The 21424-nt window shown below is 35.1% G+C and overlaps 9 protein-coding genes across 9 annotated transcripts; 6 read left to right on the top strand and 3 right to left on the bottom strand.

The window, feature by feature from the left end:
• Positions 1-584: 584 nt before the first annotated feature.
• On the top strand, positions 585-3830 carry PHYBLDRAFT_75561 (hypothetical protein; the record flags this gene model as incomplete). The annotated part of the gene is made up of 8 exons (XM_018443071.1): positions 585-1171; positions 1237-1441; positions 1513-1768; positions 1847-2063; positions 2148-2225; positions 2289-2664; positions 2721-3015; positions 3077-3830. The coding sequence occupies 8 exons, from the start codon at positions 585-587 to the stop codon at positions 3703-3705; spliced, it is 2643 nt and encodes an 880-aa protein (XP_018297613.1). The 3' UTR covers positions 3706-3830.
• On the bottom strand, positions 3788-4681 carry PHYBLDRAFT_162631 (hypothetical protein; the record flags this gene model as incomplete). Its single annotated transcript, XM_018434668.1, has 5 exons — positions 3788-3950; positions 4019-4182; positions 4239-4378; positions 4454-4589; positions 4646-4681. 5 exons carry the CDS (start codon positions 4679-4681, stop codon positions 3788-3790), a joined length of 639 nt encoding a protein of 212 aa, XP_018297614.1.
• Positions 4682-5253: 572 nt separating this feature from the next.
• PHYBLDRAFT_139605 (hypothetical protein) lies at positions 5254-6675 on the top strand (the record flags this gene model as incomplete). The annotated part of the gene is made up of 7 exons (XM_018430254.1): positions 5254-5309; positions 5374-5397; positions 5473-5518; positions 5596-6072; positions 6134-6204; positions 6270-6352; positions 6419-6675. The coding sequence occupies 7 exons, from the start codon at positions 5254-5256 to the stop codon at positions 6673-6675; spliced, it is 1014 nt and encodes a 337-aa protein (XP_018297615.1).
• Positions 6661-9068, bottom strand: PHYBLDRAFT_179151 (glycoside hydrolase family 47 protein). The gene is made up of 10 exons (XM_018438109.1): positions 8747-9068; positions 8680-8693; positions 8311-8596; positions 8111-8231; positions 7950-8046; positions 7845-7885; positions 7611-7787; positions 7285-7546; positions 7054-7225; positions 6661-6989 (listed from the first exon to the last, which is right to left on the bottom strand). The coding sequence occupies exons 1-10, from the start codon at positions 9037-9039 to the stop codon at positions 6737-6739; spliced, it is 1716 nt and encodes a 571-aa protein (XP_018297616.1). The 5' UTR covers positions 9040-9068; the 3' UTR covers positions 6661-6736.
• A 206-nt stretch (positions 9069-9274) lies between these two features.
• Positions 9275-9925, top strand: PHYBLDRAFT_162634 (hypothetical protein; the record flags this gene model as incomplete). Its single annotated transcript, XM_018434669.1, has 3 exons — positions 9275-9338; positions 9595-9768; positions 9846-9925. 3 exons carry the CDS (start codon positions 9275-9277, stop codon positions 9923-9925), a joined length of 318 nt encoding a protein of 105 aa, XP_018297617.1.
• A 620-nt stretch (positions 9926-10545) lies between these two features.
• PHYBLDRAFT_184820 (hypothetical protein) lies at positions 10546-13068 on the bottom strand. The gene is made up of 14 exons (XM_018438993.1): positions 12934-13068; positions 12823-12866; positions 12682-12773; positions 12579-12623; positions 12460-12515; positions 12276-12345; positions 12065-12206; positions 11715-11984; positions 11559-11659; positions 11416-11503; positions 11258-11357; positions 10995-11191; positions 10864-10918; positions 10546-10810 (listed from the first exon to the last, which is right to left on the bottom strand). Exons 1-14 carry the CDS (start codon positions 12963-12965, stop codon positions 10759-10761), a joined length of 1344 nt encoding a protein of 447 aa, XP_018297618.1. The 5' UTR covers positions 12966-13068; the 3' UTR covers positions 10546-10758.
• Positions 13069-13919: 851 nt separating this feature from the next.
• On the top strand, positions 13920-14987 carry PHYBLDRAFT_58625 (carbohydrate esterase family 8 protein; the record flags this gene model as incomplete). The annotated part of the gene is made up of 2 exons (XM_018440362.1): positions 13920-14460; positions 14515-14987. 2 exons carry the CDS (start codon positions 13920-13922, stop codon positions 14985-14987), a joined length of 1014 nt encoding a protein of 337 aa, XP_018297619.1.
• A 2345-nt stretch (positions 14988-17332) lies between these two features.
• On the top strand, positions 17333-18544 carry PHYBLDRAFT_75565 (carbohydrate esterase family 8 protein; the record flags this gene model as incomplete). The annotated part of the gene is made up of 2 exons (XM_018443072.1): positions 17333-17873; positions 17932-18544. 2 exons carry the CDS (start codon positions 17333-17335, stop codon positions 18402-18404), a joined length of 1014 nt encoding a protein of 337 aa, XP_018297620.1. The 3' UTR covers positions 18405-18544.
• Positions 18545-19529: 985 nt separating this feature from the next.
• PHYBLDRAFT_139610 (carbohydrate esterase family 8 protein) lies at positions 19530-20610 on the top strand (the record flags this gene model as incomplete). The annotated part of the gene is made up of 2 exons (XM_018430255.1): positions 19530-20070; positions 20159-20610. The coding sequence occupies 2 exons, from the start codon at positions 19530-19532 to the stop codon at positions 20608-20610; spliced, it is 993 nt and encodes a 330-aa protein (XP_018297621.1).
• Positions 20611-21424: the final 814 nt, after the last annotated feature.

Raw genomic sequence — 21424 nt, forward strand, 5'->3', positions numbered from 1 at the left:
TTGATTTCCGAAATCTTTGGTTTCGGAATCATCTTTCGAGAGTATATTACAACCTTGCGAAGAAACTTTCTCAAAGTCTTTACAGAAACTGGTGTGGGCAAGGTTCTAGCAATGGTACTCATTGGCTGTGTTGGATCACGGCTAATCTGAAGCATAATTCCTCTTTTGTCTCTCTCATTTAACTTTAAAGGTCTACCAGGTTGTGGTGCAGCCATATGCGAGCCAGTTTTTTTTGTAGCTCTGAAGAACACGCTTCACCACGTCTTTGCTTACGCCTACTTTTTTGGCAATGTCAACCTGACTAGTGCCATTCTTAACACTCTCATGGACAATGATTGCACGAGTTGTATTATCCGTGTTTTTATATCCATTGGTGGAAATTTTAGTAATCTTTTTTGTGCATTCGGTTTGATTGTTCATTTCATAAAATGTTAATTTAAGAGAAAAAGAGAAAGACTATTACGTTTGCTGATTTCGGCATTTTAAAAAAAAGGCGATTCTTTTTGCCCCTCACTGTACTTTAAGCCAATTTTCTAATTTTCTGTATATAATATCTTTATATACATAAGCCGAGAAGATTTTACATGCCAAAGGAAGTTGTAGCAGAGAAAATTGTAAAGAAGAAGGAGATCGTTGATGAAAAATCCTCAGACAAGAACTTGGACGATAGTTCGGAAAAGTCTTCCAGAAAGCAAGATCGGGTGGTAGTAAAGCTGCCAAAGCCAAGTTATGTACATCCAGACGATCATATTCATACCAAACGCAAAGCACTCTTTGCTCCTTTTATGAGTCCTAAGGATATCAAGGTCGAAATAAGACAAGGAAAGCTCTATTCTGGTACATTGCGAATCAACAAACGCAACCGCCAAGAGTCTTATGTTACTACAGATTCTCTGGATGGAGATGTGTTTATTTGTGGCCAACATGATCGTAATCGTGCACTTGATGGAGATATTGTCGCTGTTAGACTGATTGATCCTGAAAAAGCTATGGAAAAGAAGAGAGAACATGATATGAGAAGAAGGGATGAAAAGAATCGTGCTCAAGATAAAAACGGCGACCCATCCGTAGGAAAAAGAAATAATACTGCGGATGACACCAAACCCAAATCAAAGTTCTTTGGCGTAGTTGTTGGAATTATCTCCAGAGTTGAGAATCCAGCATTTTCTGGGTATGTATGCTTTTTTGACCGAGTTTATAATTATTATATATATATTAAAAAATTATCTTCATTAGCACAATCGACATTGAACGGTCTCAACAGAAAAGCAAGAAAGATTCAGATAATAAAAGCCGCCCAAATGAAAAAGATAAACATAAAGCACATCCTTTTTGGTTCAAACCGACAGATTTACGCGTACCCTTTATCATGATTGCTACACGTAATGTCCCGCCTGGACTTTTAAAAAACGAAGCCAAGTTTAAAGATCACATTGTGGTGGTAAGTATATTTCTGGAAGATAATTTCTTATGGGCTCTAATTTTTTTTAAATATATATATATATATTAAAGGTCGAGCTTGTGGAATGGCCTATTGACTCTGCTTTCCCATTTGGAAAGATTATACAAGATATTGGTCAAGTTGGTGAACTTAAGACAGAAGCAAAGGCCGTTATGCTAGACAATAGAATCAAAGATTCCCCATTTTCTCCAAAGGTTCTCAATTCACTACCTTCTACTCCATGGACAATTCCCGTGAAAGAGTACAAAAAGCGACGCGACCTTCGCGATACCAGAGTATTTTCAATTGATCCTGCAACTGCCAAAGGTAAAATGATAATCTACTTAATGTTAAACTATGTCTATATCTATAAGTAGTCGATTATGTATGAATATTTTTTATTAGATTTGGACGATGCTCTTCATGTCCAACCTCTTGAGGATGGAAATATTGAAGTAGGAGTGCATATTGCAGATGTATCTTTCTTCCTCAAGACACACACCGCTTTGGATGCAGAAGCATATGATCGTGCTACTAGTACTTATTTGGTTGACAGTGTGATTCCTATGCTACCTTCCCTGCTTTGTGAAGAGCTTTGTAGTTTGAACGCTGGTGTTGAAAGGTATTTATAATAATAATAATTATAATAATAATAATAATAGTTCGATGTATAGCATATCATATAACTGAGGTTCAATTGAAATAGACTTTCTTTCTCTGTAATTTGGAAGATGGACCTGAAAGGAAACATTTTGGATACATGGTTTGGAAGAACTATCATCAAGTAAGTTTCAATGGGGGTGATCCTTTCCTTTAAATACAATTTTTAACAGGATGTGTTGATTAGGTCTTGTGCAAAACTTTCATATGATGATGCACAGAGTGTTATCGATGGAAACAAACTCCCATCCACAGTTAAACTTGCTGGGCATACCACTGATAATGTTGAGTCAGATATTATTCATTTATACAAACTCTCAAAACATATGCGCTCTCGTCGATTTGAAAATGGTGCTTTGTCCATGAATTCTATCCGTCTTTCATTCAACCTTGATGATAATGGGGACCCTGTTGGCGTTTGGATATACGAAATGAAAGAGTCTAATCGCCTTATTGAAGAGTTTATGCTACGTGCAAATATGAGCGTGGCTGAAAAAATTTCCGAAGCTTATCCTGAGCAGGCACTCTTGCGTCGCCACATCCCACCTATTGAAAGAAGAATGGTAAACAGGCCAAAATTATAAGAAGTAAGAATATTAATATATAGTTAAAAAAATAGGAAGAATTCCTAGGACTCGCTAGAGAATTGGGATACACTCTTGATGCTTCAACGGCCGGAACACTTCAAGCTTCTTTTGATGCGATTGAAGCAAAGGATATTCAGACTGTCTTAAAGATCCTTGCTATTAAATCCATGCAACGTGCAAAGTACTTTTGTACTGGCTCTTTTGAACCAGAAAAATACTCGCACTATGCCCTCAATGTTCCTCTTTATACCCACTTCACGTCTCCTATTCGTCGATATGCGGATGTAATTGTGCATCGTCAATTAGAATGTGCCCTTCAAAAAAAAGGTAAATAAGGCTATTTACTGCTCTGGAACATGAAATCTCACATTGAAGCCATTTACTATAGCTGGATGTGGTTACCAGAAAGAAGATGTTGAAAGAATTGCTTTGAGGTGCAACCAAAAGAAGGATGGCGCAAAGAATGCACAGGATCAGAGTATCCAGTTGTATTTGGCACGTTATCTCGATATCATGGAGAAGAAAGGCTCGATAATAAGTCCAGCAATTGTATTGCAAGTTACCAGTGAAGGGTTTGATGTCCTTGTTCCCGAGTATGGTCTCGAGAAAAGAATCAATGTGAAATCTTTACCACTTGAAAAATTTAAACACAATCCGGAAGAGCTTTGCATTGACATGTACTGGAAGAAGAACTCGATTCCATGTAGAGAGAAACCTGAAAAACCGAGTGACGATGATTCTGAGACAGACTCAAAGAGCAGTATAGAACAAATACCAGATACTGATATCGTTGATACACGGCCTTTGGACAACATTCCTGGTATACCTGTAGTCAAGCTTAGTCAGGAGAGCGTAATGGAGGTCGCTGTTTATTCCTCGGAAAATCTGCAAAAAGTAAAACCTTTTACTCGATTAGATGTCCTTATCCAGGCCGAAATGAATCGTAGTCCGCCAATTATCAATGTGTACCCCGTTAACCCTTTTGCGACATATCCAAAGACTTTTCCAAAGATCTGATTCAAACTTGTGTCAGTTTTATAGTTTTGATTTATTTTTCTCAATGGATGTGCCTGAAATATATTTATAGTATTTGATTATTCTACCCAAATAAAATATGAAAGGCATCGAGAATCTTGTGAGAACAGAACGTGTTTTCCTCATGTGTAAAATCGTGAATTTCTGGTCCAGATAATTGCCGAATGCGCGCCTGTGTAGGGTAGTCCGTAGATATATCATTATAATATAGTTGAACTCGAAGTGTTCTAAGAGGACTCATGTCAGTAAAATGAATTTTATAATATCATTATCACCGAAGCACACACACACACACCCTGCATCTGTTTCGATATCAAACTCCAGACGAGACTTGGCCACGAACTCTGACTGTATATTTACAATATGAGGCTGATCTTCTGCCCATTTCAGAAATTCATTAATTTGCTCTCTTCTTGACACAAAAGCAAGTAGAAAGTCTTGAAGTATTCTTAGAAATGTCTAAGCCAAAATATTTGAATCCTTGAACACATAAAACGTTCATAAAATCAGTTTACCTCCCGATCTTTTAAAAGAAACATGGTTGCAAGACGATCCAGCTGAATAAATTGAGGGATGGTATGTCTTTCAATTGTTAATTTCCGCTGGTCCATCGGATCTCTTCTAAGTAACAGATAGTAAGGTTCGCGGTAGGAACCTATTGTCTACTGTAAGTGCTTGTGCAGAAGAATAGAAGATTGACTGATTATAAAGTATAGAAATAAATACTTACGTCCATAGAATGTGTCTAGTCTAATGCCTTCGTATCGATCTTGAAGCTTAAATGTTGTCCTTCCACCTAGGCGATGATACCCGATCAATTCTTGTACGCATCTAGCTTCTGTTGTTGCCATCATTTGGTCATGAATCTTTTTTTTTAAAAGAAAAAATACAGAATGAGAATATAATAAATCAAATATATTACCAAATATTGATATACTTTTTGTTGGAACCCTTTCATGTCTGATGCCTTATGCTTGGTTGGGTCTATATTAATACAACATTTTGTCAGCCCATACTCTTTAATGTACCCTATTTATTAAAAGAGTAGACCTTTGATTTCCTCTGTAAATTTAGATGCAACCAAACGGGCGATTTTTTCTTCCATTACACTACGCTGTAGTTTTCTATGTTTGTCTTTCGCCTGACTCACTTATATAAAGCAGACAGGGTAGTGAGTCTCAGATTTTTCTCCTTTCATGTTCACTATTCTGATAAGTCTAGTAAGACTTGCATTGTTTGCGTAGTTCTATAACTTGATCCTTAAGTCGATCTTTTCGCATAAGCAGACTGATGAATATAATGAGACAAGTTTTCGCATTTTATAAAACTAAAAAAAAAGATTACAAGATATCATCAGATGGAGGAACCATCGTAAATGGGGTGTATTCATCCATGGTGTTAATGATTGAATATTCAAATGAGGATAGTTTGGGAAAGTAGGAGGGGTGACTTTTTTAAATTGAGTTGCGCCGCTCGCAATAATGGCTTGGTTGCAGTTTTGGTTTGGCATTTTCTTTCTGTTTATTTGAAATGGTAGACATTAATGAACTCATTAGAAAACAGACATTTGTCAGTGAATTGGAAAGGTAATTAAAGAAAGTACTTGATTGAGACGATATATTTTATTAATGAGATCTTGTGATGATCTAGAATCATAAGAGAAGGCGATCCAGAGTATGTAGATCATGTAAAACACGAAAAAGTTTTTATGTAGATATGCATATGAGGTGATAATAACAAATTACACAGAGTACTTACTCCGGTCAATATTCGGCGTACACTAGAGAAAAAGTTTGTAAGTGTTAATATTTACTGTGTATTTGAAAAAAAAAAAGCTTCAACACGTCATGATATCGACTATGCACTTCTTAGGGGCTTGAGGAAAATATTTTGGATGAAAAGCCATCGAAAAAAAGATTGAAGACAATGATTGATAAGATATTTATGGATACATACCATGATGATGACTCGGTCGATAAAACCCAAGTTGATGCTTCAAAGGAAGATACAATGCAAGAAATCCAAAATGAAGAATCAGAAATGAGCGAGCTAGAATCTGTAGAGCCTAAGGAAAAGGCCAAAAAGGCAAATATAAATACAAAGACAGGAAGTAAAACCGGATCAAGAAAGAATGGCGTAAAAAGCTCCAAGTCAAAAGAGAAGGGAGTAAAGACCAGTAGTGAAGACGAGTCAGAGATGAGTGAATTGGATATATCTCCACCCAAAAAGAAGCAGAAAGGCACAAAGAAAGCTAGTACAGTAGTAACCACTAAAGAAGACTCTGACGACGAAACCGAAACATCACAGTTGAAGAAAGCTGCTGGAACCAAAGAGAAATCCACTGCAGCAGTAATTATACGCAAAAATAAATATGGATACATGATTGTTTTATTTAATACAGATGTATTAGGTCTCTCCCAACGAAGAGAAAATCAAGCGTTTGAAGCAATATGTCAGCAAGTGTGGTGTTAGAAAACAGTGGTAAGTGCTTATTATCATCAATGAATTACAGGCATACATATATTGACAGTAAAATGTACTTTCAGGGCAAAAGAATTCTCGAATTGTACCAGCCCCAAACAGCAAATCAAGAGGCTACAAGAAATTCTTGTGGAACTTGGTGTGGAAGGTAACTAAAGTCTTAAATATATATATTGTTTCATATCCGAGCTAGTGCTTAAATCATGCTATCTAGGCCGCCCGACTATAGAGAAATGTGAAAAAATTAAGGCCCAAAGAGAGATCCAAGACGAACTAGCAAGCTTAGATACACAAAACATTTTGAATGACGATAAAGGTGTCCACACTCGTGGCAGAAGAGTCAGAAAGCCAAGAAAGATTGTAGGGGAAGACGACGAGGAAAATGAAGATGGAGAGGAGGATGAAGAATCAAAAAAGTCGACTGGATTTGATATATCATTCCTTGGAGACCAAAGTTCTGATAGTGAATGAGGAAGCTTTGTGGGTGCTTGCATTTATTGATTATCAATAATCAGGACGATCATCAAAGTTCTCATCCAAAAATAGATTTATAAATAATTCCAATCCATCCAAACAAAATACCAAGTATAAAGCTAAGGCATTTATCAAAAAAGTCTGAGATCTCATCAAACCATGGAACCTCTACAGGCTTTGGTGGTTCTTTATCGACGATACGGAATGGGTGTGCTTCAGTGTTGAATACCCATTGATCGAATGATACAGATTCGGCAGCATCATCGTCGTAGAATAGATAGAGATATTTAAAGGTTTCTGCGAAAAAGAAACTGCAATATATAACGAGAAAAATAAGTTATATGCAAAACACAAACCTAAAAAAAAACAAAATACCTCTCTTGGCGGTCATCCCAAGTTGGGTATGACGAGTCTATATCTTGAACACCTGAGAATCCAGAGCTTGAATGGCTGTAGACATGAAGAGCATTGAATATATTCCAAGCCTTGATTTCGTATGATTTATCTCCAGTATACTTGTAGAAATAATACAAAGATTCAAGAGTCTCTATATAACATGGTTGAATATCTTTGATTGCCCCAATTTTTCTTTTCTTCTTCTTTTACCCGGTCTTAAAATATAGCTCGAAGTGACTGGAAATACACCTGCTTCCTCTGCAAGCTGTTTACGACGTCCGGTAAGTTCACCCACCACTGTGTGACCATCCTTTGAATCTTCCCATCCAAACGTTTCTGGTGCTAGTCCAGTGCGAGTTGAAGACCAAGCAATATAGCAACCATCCATCAAATCAGCAGCAAAGTCTTCTATATTTTTTAAGCCAGGAATAGTCTTAGAAGCCAAGAGAAGAGATCCTGGTGCAAAGCACGCCTATTGACACCAAAGAAGGTTATTGCTACGTTCATATACCTAATGAATGTAATACTACACCTACCAATTCATCCATGACTGGTACTTGAACACCATTGTCCAATACAGAAAGCAAAACTCGCTCTGAATGATCCTTTGGACTGGTTAAAAGATGCTTCTCTAAACTTCGGATTGCTGCTATAGACATATCTTTCATCCTTTCATCTCTGCCTTTCGACATAACATATTGTTTGATCAAGTACTGAAAAAATAGGCTCAGGTTAGGTAAAATTTAATGTAAAGCATTCTTGTCTCTAACCTCATAGAAGCTGTCTGCCATGCCTCCCCAAGTAATATAGTCTATAAAAATCGGGAAAATTTTAGAATGGCAACCATCTAAAAACTACCCTTTGTTTCGCCTTACTTCCTAATTGCTTTCCAGTATCTGGATTGATAAGATGAGTAAAAAGACCATGTGGTGAAGTCCTCATGTTCTCGAAGGCTTCATAGACACGTTGGCCCTTATTACAAAATCTCCTTTAATTTAATCTGACATTGTATATGCGTGCTTATCAATAAACGTACTGCTCGATGATAAACCCAGTTATCAGTGATTTGAGAGAGCCGTGTAAACTCCAACTGAACAGTCCCGAGTTCAGCAAGACATGATGCGCCATCAGTAAATCCAGATTTCACTCCTTTTCCTCTGTGTATAAAGCAGGTTAGTCTCATAATACGATACACACCATCATTCCATAGCATTCCACCCCTGAGAAAATACTTACGTTTTGAAATTCACAAATTGATATGGGATACCAGTTGGCGTATCAAATGCAGGCATCAAGAGATCCACAAGCTCTACCGCTTTAGTTATAAAAACACTGTCGCCAGATAGATCATAGGCAGAAATCAATCCACCGACGTATCGAATAACGGTCTCAAACACCTGAACTTCTTCATTTCCTGGTTTTACAGCCTTCCAATCGATAGTCCTTACGAAGTCCTTGGCTTCGTTGAACTGTTCTGTTAGACCCATCAAGTATAATGTATCCAAGGCATCGACAATCGTAGCTTTTTTAAATACAAAACACAATATGATGGTTACTAGGCATTTTTCTTCTGTATGTTTGTGGATCGTTTCACAATGTACATACCTCCCCAGCCATTCCTACGCATCATCATTAGCTTATGAATTCATAATAAACTATCATTTGTTTCTACCTGGTGTTGACTGGTCGATTGGAGACAGGTCTATTTTCATCATATCCCCAACTAAACGCTCTGTATCCTTCCCAAGCAAACATAAAAGCTCCTTTTATAAAGTCTTGTTTCTCTTTTTGTGTAAGCTGGGTTGCATCGGGTAGGGGTGACTGGGCACGTATACGATAGCTATCATTGGAGATAGACTTATTTGCATACATAGGTTGCTGGAATACACTTCTGTCAAATGCTTGTACTGCTGTGAGCATCAACAGTACTCCAGTACCCTTGCTTTTCCATTCAAGGAAACGCATAGTGTATAAAATGTGAAAAATAAAATAAAGATAAAGGTCTCAAACAAGAAGAACAAGAAGGCGTTTTATTTCTTGAATTGTTTTATATACTAAACCTATCGTGTGAGTATTGTGACTTTTATAAAAGACTCAAACTTAAAAGCTGTAGAGGGATCGTTACTACTGTATTTTAACAACAAAGAAATCATGTGCTCCCTTGTAATGGGGTTTTTTTCTTACTGTTGCATTTATTGGTATGGTCAATTCCAATAGGCACGGGATTTTAAAAGACAAAGGCGAGAGTATAAAAGTACAAAAATGTAATGGATGACCTGCCGGACCCAAAATTTCGTAGATTTTTATATTTTTTTAAACATTGACAAAACTTTCATATCTCTATAAGCCTATTAAACCATCTAATTAGAAGATGACATTAATACATAATAATTCTAGAAAACATTAGTAACATAGGATAAACCCCGAAAAACGAGAATTGAATCCATTCATAAAAACTGATATATAGATCAATTGGAAAAGGACACTACTATCACTATCTTTTGAAAATTTGCTTTATAGCCCTTGGTATTCCAAAGAGTACTATTGATGTCATAAAATGCTTTAATACTAAGGGTCTTTATAAATCCTCACGTCTACAAAGAAAATTAAAGAATACTAAAAGAACCCAGGCCGCAATCTTGATCCTTTCAGACTGGACTATTTGTGTCAATTGCGATCCAACATCAGAAATTAGTAAATATGAGATTCTTTATTTATTTGACATGTTACAAAAATAAAAATATACTTAACTTTGAATCAATTATCATCAGTCAAGCCAGATTTTCCCAAAAGGTATAGAATGAGAGAACTAGAATTGTATCTGGGAAGAGTAATTTGGATGGTAGACTAGTGGAGATCAGTTGTTTAGTCAAATGAATAAAGCTTTATAATAGTTCAAAACAATACGATTAGAGTCAGCATTATAGTATCACTTCGAATACGTAAAAATTTAGCAAGATTTATCTCTGCAGAGGTAATTTTGGCTTTTGTTAGTGTTAAAAAGAAACATTTACAAAGACTATTATATCGGTCTGTTTGGCAAAGCAGTTTATTTAATAGTATGAAGAGTGTTCCAGAGCCATGAAAATGTACTCTATACTTCAAGGGGATGATACACTGCAACGCATTGGTACTTATGCCACTTTTTATAAGAAAGAGAGGTGTATCTTAAAGATTTTGAACTTTTAATCCAATTAGATCACAAATATCATTCCTATTGTATATATTTGGGGTCATGTCATACTAAAGCTATGTAACGGCTGGAGAAAATAAGTACATATGAACTCGAAGGGCTAACCCTACAAAGAATAGATGTATTACTTCCATTTTTTGATAGTCTGCGCCGGTATGTCAGATATTATGTAGAATGTAATTTGCAAAAAAAAAGTCCAAATTTTATCAATCATATTCCATGTTTGAATATATGAGAATCAACTTTGGCAAAAGAAAAAGCAATATTGTAAACGATGTATATATATATATATATATTGAATATATAGCTTTAATATTGTAAAGTTATTTAGATAAAAAAAAGCACTAAAATAGGGTAGGGAAATAATGCTTATATATTTACTTAAATGTTGATGACTGCTTTAAAGCTTGTTTGGCTAAAGTGCATTTGAATTTAGCCAGACAATTATTATTATTTTCTAAAGTTCGTTTGGGTAACATGGTATTTTTTTTTCATAAGTATGGAGAATAAGTATCTTGCAGTTTCTCAAATTCAAATATACCACTGACAATGTGTATTAGTACGTATTGATTTACTGAACGAAAGAGAAAACCTACCCGTGTTGTTCATGGGCATTCGCAATGTATATAGAGTTATCTTCAGGTGTAAAGCCTGTTTTGTGTCCAGAAATAAAGGGGAAACTTTAGTAGCCCATACCAGAATCCACAGTTTACTTCGAGTCTATTACCTATACCAGCAATATCACCAAACATGTCAACAACTTGACTCGTTTCAAAGGTGCTTGTATCGTAGATATGTACAAAATCAATATGTTCTGCTGCTGCTAAATATTTTCCATCGTGCGAGTAATGAAGAGACCGAATTGATCCAATCATTCCTCCAAGAACATGTATTGCCTCTGTTGATTTACGAATATCATATATTCTTTATATAAAGTAGTGGTCAGATGTTTAAGCAATAAAAATAATGATTTGTTTATGATGATTTTACCTGGTTGTCTTATCTTGATTCCCAGTTGCTACTGTCCTTCCATCTGGATGCCATGCGCACGCAAATGAATAATCATGGTGCTCGTTCATTTCCATAACAACTATGATGCTTAAATAATAAGTATATTAAAGTTATAACTATCAATCAATAACTATCACCTCTTCCGGACGAGATGTCCACAATACATGATTCTGTAGAGTCACCCACTACACAAAGCAGCCGCTTATCTGGTGAGCTTGTAGAGCACTATGAAACACAAAGGTCATTTTATAGGCAAACACATCCATGATAAATAACTTACATTGATAGGAAATTTGAAATCCAAGACAGTATCAAATTTTAATGTTTCCAAGTTCATAAAACGAATTCTGTGATCATTGTTTGACATAATTGACTGAAGAACTATATAAAAATATAAATAAGGTTGGATTTTTATGTATCTTTTTTTTATAATTACCTCCAGTCCTAGTGCTAATGATTTCGATGTGGTTTGCAATCCCAGTCTGTGTATTACTGGTTGTCGCACCATAGTAAACCTTTGAATCTTTATCATCGATCCTTCGGCAGGCATACTCTCCTCCAGCACCGCCAATAACCAGCATATCATGTCCACAAGAAATACTGCTTATTGTAAACGCAAGACTCTGTGGTGTATCAGCTTGATTTACATTAAGAATTTCCTTACTAGTACGCGAGTGAGTAGACCATTGACGTACTGCATCATCACCTATAATAATAGGGAATTTATTAGTCCGCTTGTTTTTAGAAGAATCAATGAATGAATCTAGTAGTCATCTGGAATCATACAAATGTAATAAACATGGTTTTTGTTAGGTGCACAAAGCAAATTGCGCAGTTGGAAATGACCAAATGTACATCGGACGTTTGTTTTGGAGTGCTTGAACCTATAGAATGTCTCGTCCTTTGATACTTTCTTGACAGGTTGGCTCTATTTATCATAGAATAAGCCAAGACACTTTTTAAATAAATTATTTAAAGCAGAATAAAATATAATTACCTCGATCTTGTTTACTAAACTTTTATGATCCTGATCTTGTACACTGAGATAATTTACAAAATCCTTCATCCTGAGAAAGGCACAGGATAAGGAGTAAATCCCACTTTGTTACTCACAATTCATAGTCCCACTCTATGCATAATGCACCAATATAAAGATCTCTGTTTTACTAACATAAATCTACCTTTCTCTTCGGTAAGCTTCTCTGGTATTCGATGTATCATTCCATACCATCCCTTGCTATTAACCAATATATTACTTAGTACTGTACTTTGCTCTCTGAAAAAATCTACATTTACATACCATGTCCATGCCCTGTGCATACATTTCGTTGGTAATACTATCAACCTTTTATGCTTATATAGTTAGAAAGCCTAGCAATACATCTTAGAAATATACTTCTTACTTCGCCTTCATCATAAATAAAAGAATCTTTAATATCCTGATCGCTGTCTTCATCCTCTGTCAATCTAAATTCGATGCTTGAAGTATCATCATCTACATGCACTAAATTAGTCATTCACTTCCCGAATTGTCGGTATCTTACCAGGATCTGTGTCATAAGGTGACAAGAGAGGGTTCTCAAAGTGACTTATTACATAGCACCAGTAAGTTGCGAGAGAATTTCACCTCTAATTAATAAGTTAACATTGCTTACGTGGGAACGAGTGCTGAATTGTCGTTGTTCATGTGGCATGTATTAAGGATTAAGACTAGAATCTAACACATGACCTGGTGAAAGCCTTTGACTCGTTTTTGTTTTCGAGAGCTTGTGCTTTTGGATGAAAAACGTTGTTAGTTAGTATGCGAGATAATCGAGGTTTGTACAAGTACTTGAAAAATAAAAACGAAGTTCCTGACCTACCGTTGTAATTGCGTCATATACCATCGCGTGACCTGTATAAAGAATATGCCTTTCGATAATATATCATAAGGTGTTGGCTAACTAGGAAATCAGTAACGATACTCCTGACAGCTAAGGTTCATAGACTCACAAGTATAATATGTATATATATAGCCGTTGACTATTGGCTACATATTAGCCAAATACAAATGACAGTAAGAAGAACCAAAGATTTCCGCACTGAATATCGTGTGTTACAAGCTTCGTTCCATTATTGGAACGAACATTGAATATCCCATTTTGTACGATCAAAGCGGCATTATCAGGCACTGACTTATGAAAAATATACGTAAATCTGATAGTGATTTTTTGGTCACACAAAAAATAACTACTTGACAGGTAAACTCCACATACTTCCTGAATCACACAGTATAAATTTGCTTCAAAAAATAATGCAATATAACCTATCAAGGAGAATAGATCGATGCGATTGCTTAGTCACTTCTTTTAATCAGTATAAATATTTTATTTCGAGACGATATTTTTATGCGAATCTTCCGAGATGTACAACTTATACAAAAAAGAGAAGGTGCTACAAAAATATAAAGGCTCTCATTTGCTCGATAGTTTTGTCCGTCTTCTTTTTTGAAAAAAGAAAGCCACAAAAGAATAGTGAGAATGTGCAACTTACAACGTAGATAATTGCCAAGGTTTAAGCGAAATAAAATAAAGAAAATATATAAATATAAGCATCAAGTGTTAAAAAAACAACAACAACAAACATATGGTAAAATTGGAACATGTATTTCTCTATTAATCTGGTTATCCTTGCCTGTGGTTTTCTTGGTTCATTTGTCTTTGCCGCCAACAGTGTAGATGTCTGCTCTTCTTGCACTTACAAGTCCGTTACATCTGCTCTCGATTCTCTTCCAGCTGATAGTACTGTATGGACCATTAGTATCGCTCCCGGTACTTATACTGAGCAGGTAAAGATCAGCCGATCGAATGTCATCTTGAAGCCATCTGCGTCTGGTAAAGTCCAGATTCAATACAATGGTATGAGAGACACCCAAACATCTACCGGTACCAATGAACAGTCAGCCACTATCTCTGTTTATGGCAGCAATGTCAAAATCTATGACATGATTATTGCCAACATATATCCTCAAACTACGAACATTGCCAACCTTGCCCTCAACCTTCAAGCTACTCAAGCCTCTTTTTACAATGTCAAGTTTTATGGATTCCAGGATACTGTCCTAATCGCAACAGGTGCCACCAGTTACTTTAAGAGCTGCTATATCGAGGGCTCGGTTGATTATATTTGGGGCTATGGAGTTGGTAAGAATAATATATATATCATATTTATATCTAACGTTATATATAAACAATTAGCCTATTTTGAAGCCACTACTCTTGGTACAAACAAACGCGGTGGATACATTACTGCTCACAAGAGAAAAGATGCAACCTCAGTTGGTGGTTTTTACTTCAATGGTTGTACTGTTATCCCCACTATACCTTCTGGTCCGCTTACTTCTACTGCTGATCCTTCTCAGTCGTTCACTTCAGCTTCTCAGTTCCCTAACTCTTGTTATCTTGGTCGTCCATGGAATCAATATGCTCGTGTTGTCTACATGAACTCTGAGCTTTATAGTCATATTAATTCTGGTGGGTGGGCTAAATGGAGTACTTCATCTCCCAATACAGACGGTGTCTTGTTTGGAGAATATAACAACAGTGGTCCTGGAAAATGGAATGCCACTACACGCGTTTCATTTGCTACCCTTTTAACTGAAACCGAAGCCAGCTCTTACAGTCTCGGAAGCATCTTTGGTTCCATTAACTGGATTGACACTATTGCTTAAAAATAGGTTTTAAATAATAATGTTATTATTTACTTTTCAAATAACTTTGTACAATGCCAATGGCTTATATAGCTGCAATCCTTTTTTGCGTATAAAAGATTAAGAGTGCTTATTAATGAAAATAAATTCAGATATAAAAAAAAACTTTTTGTTAGAGCCTTTTTTATATATATATCTCAAATTGCTACTTTCTGTGATAATAGCACAATACAAGGCGCAGATAAATGCCTGTAATTTCTAATTGTCTTTTCACTAGACACTCTATAAACTTGAGAATCTGTACTTAGATTAGGCGGCACTTACAGGTTCAAGATTTTAAAAAATGGTACAGTAAAAAATTGATATAATGATAATATTAAAATAAGCAAAAAACTATATCACTATCACTATCACTATCACTATCACTGTCACTATCACTGTCACTATATAGAGCGTTATAATGTCAAGGTTGTAGTTTTCTTAACATTAATAATACACATACCCACAACAAATGGTTATCATAATTTCTGTATATTCTAGCTTGTTTACTTTCCCTTAAAATCAGCAGCACATTCTTTGTAGGCTATTTTATTTAAATAGACAAGCATCATAACTTGAAAATTGGTGAATTTGTTAAATGAATCTTTTTTAATAAAAGGATTATTTTTATCAAAATGACAAATTAAATACAGAAAATCAGCTAGACATCTAAATCGATTATGCAAAGTGTTTTATAAATGTAAATAACTTTGTGGAGTACATTAAGATCCACCATTTAAATGGTTTTTGACATTGGTCTCTCAAATATTGATCAAAATATCCCAATTTTTGTTTTCACTTTAAAAATCCATTTATTAATGAAAATTAAACATTTGCACCACACAGCCATTATAGATGTTATTTTTTCCTCAGGAAATATACTTTAAAGAAAAAACGAAAAATTGTATATTTCAGAATGACAATATCAATGTTTCTCCCACTAGACAATGTTGTTTAATTACTCAAAGTTAGAAAATCTTCAGCAGTCTACTTTAACTCCACTTTTATCTTGAAACATCTACAGCGATTTGTCTAACTAAATGCTTTAGCTGAAAGTTTTTCAGTATTATTTAATGGATTCCTAAGTTTAACATTTTACAAAAAAAATGGGACTTTAGGTTTAGATAAACCGCCGTGGATGCTCTTAAATTTTAAATATATAGTTAAAATTGTTACCACCAGCAGTTCGGTTCATTCTATTTTAAATAAAGATTAAAGTTAACAAGGATTTATTGATTGCTGAAAACGCTTTCAAAATTTATTTTTAAAGAAAAAGATACATTGAACTTCTGGAAAGAGTGACCTTTTATTTAGCTGAAGTAGTGTTTTTAGCTTTAGATGAATTAAGCTAACTCACTACTAAAAATGATCTTACGCCCTTAGCAAATTATGTAACAATTTTATTAGAAAACACAGCTACATGATTACACAACAGGTGGAGCGCATGCTTAGAATATTATGTTCTATATTCGAGTATCTCAGAATTTATTCATCCTAAAAATAATGAATCAAAAGCTTCCTGCAAAATTAGATTTTTGAAAAAGAAATTGAAGTAAAATAGCGTGCCTGTGGATACCCCATGGCGGTACCCACAAGAAAATACTGTAAAATTGAGCCCATAATCTGTAATACTAAGTAGGTTTCCGCGGTATCAAAATTCAACTTAGAACTTTCTTATTTTCACCCTATCCTTTATATTTGGTATGTAAACAGGCATAGTCATAGATAGAATCATATACCTTTAGTATGTATATATTCGCATAAGCCAAACTGCCCAAAAAAAATGAAATAAAGAAACGGTATATATAATATATACGTGCTTTCAATTTTAAATGATACAAAAGTAGGAGTAATTAGCATTTCTTTTGGAACATACCAACTGATATTAAAAATATGCTTCATTAATTACACAAAATCTTTTACTTAGGAACGTCAATTAAACCCCACTCTGCCATGTTTTACTCTCACTTTTAGAAACGTAGCAGATAAGCTCGTAAAGCTCTTACACACCCAACCAAATGATCTAATACTTTCATAATTAAATACATTCATGTTATTTATGTATATTATAGAAAACAATTGAAGGATTTCCTAAAAAAAACCAAGTAAATAAATCATTTAGGGATTTTTTTTAAAAAAAAACTGTAACACAAGTGTAAAGAACCATAATTTTCCGATTCTATTTCTACATAATAATTTAACATAATTAATGAAAGGCATTGAACATGTGCAGTAATCAACACAAAGTATTTACAGGAAATTAGCATAATTCAATTAATGCTATAAAAGAACCACCATGACAAGTCAAAAAAGCTCTAAACCAAACTATGCACCTATCCCTTAATTTTCTTCTCCTGGCCTCGGGGTTCCTTGGTTCTGTTGTCTCAGCTGCTAACAGCATCAACGTCTGTTCGTCGTGTACCTACAAGACTGTCTCGGCTGCACTTGCCTCTCTCCCTAACAACAGTGCCACATGGACTATTTATGTTGCTCCTGGTACCTATAATGAGCAAATCAAGATTCGTCGGTCCAATGTCATCCTAAAGCCGTCCACTTCTGGTACAGTCCAAATCCAACACAATGGTATGAGGGACACCCAGAGCTCTTCCGGTACCAATGAACAATCAGCCACTCTGTCTGTTTATGGCAGCAATGTCAAGGTTTACAATATGATCATCGCAAACATATATCCTCAGACTAGAAATATTGCCAATCTCGCTCTCAACCTTCAAGCTACTCAAGCATCTTTTTATAATGTCAAGTTTTATGGATTTCAAGATACTGTCCTGATTGCCCTCGGTACTACAAGCTACTTTAAGAACTGCTACATTGAAGGTTCTGTTGATTACATCTGGGGATATGGAACAGGTAACTATAGTCAATTAACTTTTTATACAGCTGGAAACTAACTCATACCCTTTCTTAGCCTACTTTGACCATACCACTGTCGCAACAAACCAACGCGGTGGTTTTATTACTGCTCACAATCGACAGACTGCAAATGCTGTTGGTGGATTTTACTTTAACAGCTGTACTGCTATTGCCACTCTCCCATCTGGTCCCCTCAAAGCTACCGCTAATAGCGCCCTTTCATTCACTTCTACTTCTCAGTTCCCTCAATCAACCTATCTCGGACGCCCATGGAGCCAGTATGCTCGCGTGATATTCATATATTCTGAGCTTGGTGCCCACATAAACCCTGTTGGCTGGACTCAGTGGAGTTCTTCCTCCCCTAATACCGACGGCGTTTTATTTGGTGAATACAGTAATACTGGGGATGGTAAATGGAATGACAGCTCTCGTGCATCGTTTGCTACTCTCTTGACCGCTTCCCAGGCAGCTTATTATAGTATCGGAAATGTACTTGGATCAACCAGCTGGATAGATACTAGTGTCTAGATTATGATAGCCATACAAGCAATTTATATTAATGAGATACTTTTTTTTTCTTGTAAATTACAATTTATATGCCTATTTAACCATATACTTATTTGAATAATATAATTTGTAGTGAAAAATAAAAAATAAAATTATTTGGCAAAAACACTCTACATATATTGATTACTTTTATGTATCATAGTAAAATAGCTTTAAAATTTGTTCTAAGACGTAATCACTATAGTCAGTTGTTTACTCATATACATGTAGAAGATTTAAGTCAAGTCCTTGAAATCTAGTAAGTTCGAAGAGATGTGTCATTCTATGTGACCAAGTATTAAAGTTAAAAATTTCTACGAATAGATTGTAATAGATAGTATAAGTTTTTTTTTGTATTTTGGGTTAGAGAAGTTACATAATATGTCAATAGCTACAGAGTAGCCCAATCAATTTTATTTACGCTTTAAATCTATTAATTCAATATAAGTATTTCTCCACACCAAGAAAAAAGTATAAAATAGTTTACGGGTATTTTTCGTTAATTTATAACCAATAGAATAATGTTCTCTCGTGATAATATACCGTTAATTATATACATAATTGCTTTAGACAGATTGTTCTCAGGATCAAGTTGGAGAAAATGAAGCAATGTAAAAGCTCCGGATAATACACCGGCTCAATAAATTTCAAATGTCTAAAATTGAGCTTTATAAAAGATGCAATGTAGAATAGCTACATATTGCGGCCTTAACCTCTAAAAAAATTAGATATAATTGACTATATCTAATTGACCCAGGTTTATACAACTTTTAAATACCCTAAGAAACTAATAAGGTTTATAAGTAAAGTAATAAAATGTGCTAAAAACTTAAAGCCTCAGTATTTTGATTTACTCACATCTATGTGAGAATTTCCTTGATGATTGATATTATTCTGTGAGAATTAAAAGCTATACACAGTACCACTGGACAAAAATGCTCCTATTCGCCTCAAAACTATTATAATTGTCATAATTTTTAGTTTAGTACAAAAATTATATGTAACATTGGCCCAGAAAGCAGTGTACAAGAAAGTAAGGTTGATGAACAGAAATGAATAAATAAAGGCTAATTAGAAAAAGTAAAGAAAAATTATTATAATTAAATGATGCGACTCTCTTTTAATTTAACTATACTAGCTATAAGCTTCTTTATCTCAATTGCTTCTGCTATAGAGAGTGTAACTGTATGCTCCATATGCAAGTATAAAACCGTTTCATCTGCACTGGCTTCTCTTCCAAGTGACAACTCTACCTGGACCATTCGGGTGACTCCTGGTATTTACACTGAACAAGTCAAGATCTACCGTTCAAATGTCATATTAAGACCGACTATACTTGGTCATGTCCTGATTCGATACAACGGCTGGAGAGACACACAAACGCCTACGGGTACTAATGATGGATCTGCAACCTTGTCCATTTATGGCACCAATGTCAAAATTTACAACATGATAATCGCCAACATATACCCACAGACCAGAAATATCGCAAATTTAGCTCTGAATGTCCAGGCCAAAAAAGCTTCTTTCTACAATGTCAAATTCTATGGTTTCCAAGATACAGTTTATATTGGTTTAAACACCACCAGCTACTTCAAAAACTGCTACATTGAAGGCTCTGTTGACTATGTCTATGGTGAAGGCACAGGTAATTTCAATTGGTGTACATAGGAACATAGAGAGTTACTCTAATCACAGAAAGCGTACATCAGGATATTTTGACGATACTACTCTAGCTACCAACCGGCCAAGTAGCTTTATCACGGCTCAAAAAAGAGCGACTGCCTCTTCTGAAGGCGGTTTTTACTTCAACAAATGTCACATAATCCCCACACTTCCTTCTGGCCCTCTGGTTACTACATATAACAGCACCATTTCATTTACATCATCTTCCCAGTTCTCACAATCAACCTACCTCGGACGCCCTTGGAGCAAGTATGCCAGAGTTATCTATATGTATTCAAATTTTGGTATAAATGTTAAATCTGCTGGATGGAGTCAGTGGAGCGATGCATCTCCTAACACCAGTGATGTTTTATTTGGCGAATACAAAAATTCCGGACCTGGATTGTGGAATGCAACTGCTCGTGCTTCCTTTGCCACTCTTTTGACCGATTCAGAAGCAGAGTTATACAGTCTTACAAACATATTTAAGTCTACAAGCTGGATCGATAAATTGCATAATTGAAGTTGTTCTGAAAAATGTTTAATACATGGTTAAAATACAATAAAATAGCTATTTAACTATATTCTCTGTCGTACTCATTTATATCACCCGGTTCTCAAGCACTATAATCCTCCTAATTATATGGCCCAGTGATATATTACAGTTTCATTCTAATATCAAGAAAAAAGCTGAAACTCCCCTGATTACTTAGCAACACCTCTTGGCCTTGAAAATCGATGATTTATATATATATTAAAGCCTCGTTTTTAGAACAAGTAAAGTAAGGATTATTTAGAGTCTCCTCTAACAAGAATTTTTTAGCAACTTTTAATAACGTGCTTGTAACAAAAGTCATAGAACTTTGAAGAAAAAACAGCTAAATAACTTGGGCGTTTATCCCTAAATACACTATAGAATTATTGCTCATAATATATATCCTTGATGTTTTTGTTTTTAACAAAAAAAAATTATCGAAATTTAGAAAGGTTGAAAAGAACTCTAATTGCTATTTACATCAAGGTAGTTTCTTGTTTAGATTTAGTACGGTAATCTAACCACACACATTTGTAATAGTAATTCATTTGTGTAGATCACACAAGATTTTCTATATAGCATACTTTTAGCTTTAAATCTACTTCACCTTTACAGATACAAATAAGTCAAGAAAGCATATAGTCATTCGTATTGGACCTTAAGCTGAATTAGCTACCGAAGAACCCACTATTTCAGTTGATTGAGTACTCTAATTTGTTTATTAAAGATTAAAGATTAAAGCTATATAAATTGTAATTCTGATTATTTGGAATTTAAGATTTTTATAGAATGAACAATTATA

Source organism: Phycomyces blakesleeanus, assembly GCF_001638985.1.
Source record: "Phycomyces blakesleeanus NRRL 1555(-) unplaced genomic scaffold PHYBLscaffold_2, whole genome shotgun sequence".
NCBI classification, from domain to species: Eukaryota; Fungi; Mucoromycota; class Mucoromycetes; order Mucorales; family Phycomycetaceae; genus Phycomyces; species Phycomyces blakesleeanus.

What these genes read in the sequence shown, in the direction of transcription:
- PHYBLDRAFT_179151 (XM_018438109.1), bottom strand. Translation starts at nt 9,039, where the DNA reads ATGCGTTTCCTTGAATGGAAAAGCAAGGGTACTGGAGTACTGTTGATG. An exon ending in TGGCAGACAGCTTCTATGAG is followed by an intron (nt 7,788 to 7,844) that starts GTTAGAGACAAG and finishes CTATTTTTTCAG; the next exon opens with TACTTGATCAAACAATATGT. An exon ending in TACCAGTCATGGATGAATTG is followed by an intron (nt 7,547 to 7,610) that starts GTAGGTGTAGTA and finishes TGGTGTCAATAG; the next exon opens with GCGTGCTTTGCACCAGGATC.
- PHYBLDRAFT_184820 (XM_018438993.1), bottom strand. Translation starts at nt 12,965, where the DNA reads ATGAACAACGACAATTCAGCACTCGTTCCCAC. An exon ending in AATTCAGCACTCGTTCCCAC is followed by an intron (nt 12,867 to 12,933) that starts GTAAGCAATGTT and finishes CTATGTAATAAG; the next exon opens with TCACTTTGAGAACCCTCTCT. An exon ending in GAAGCTTACCGAAGAGAAAG is followed by an intron (nt 12,346 to 12,459) that starts GTAGATTTATGT and finishes TGCCTTTCTCAG; the next exon opens with GATGAAGGATTTTGTAAATT.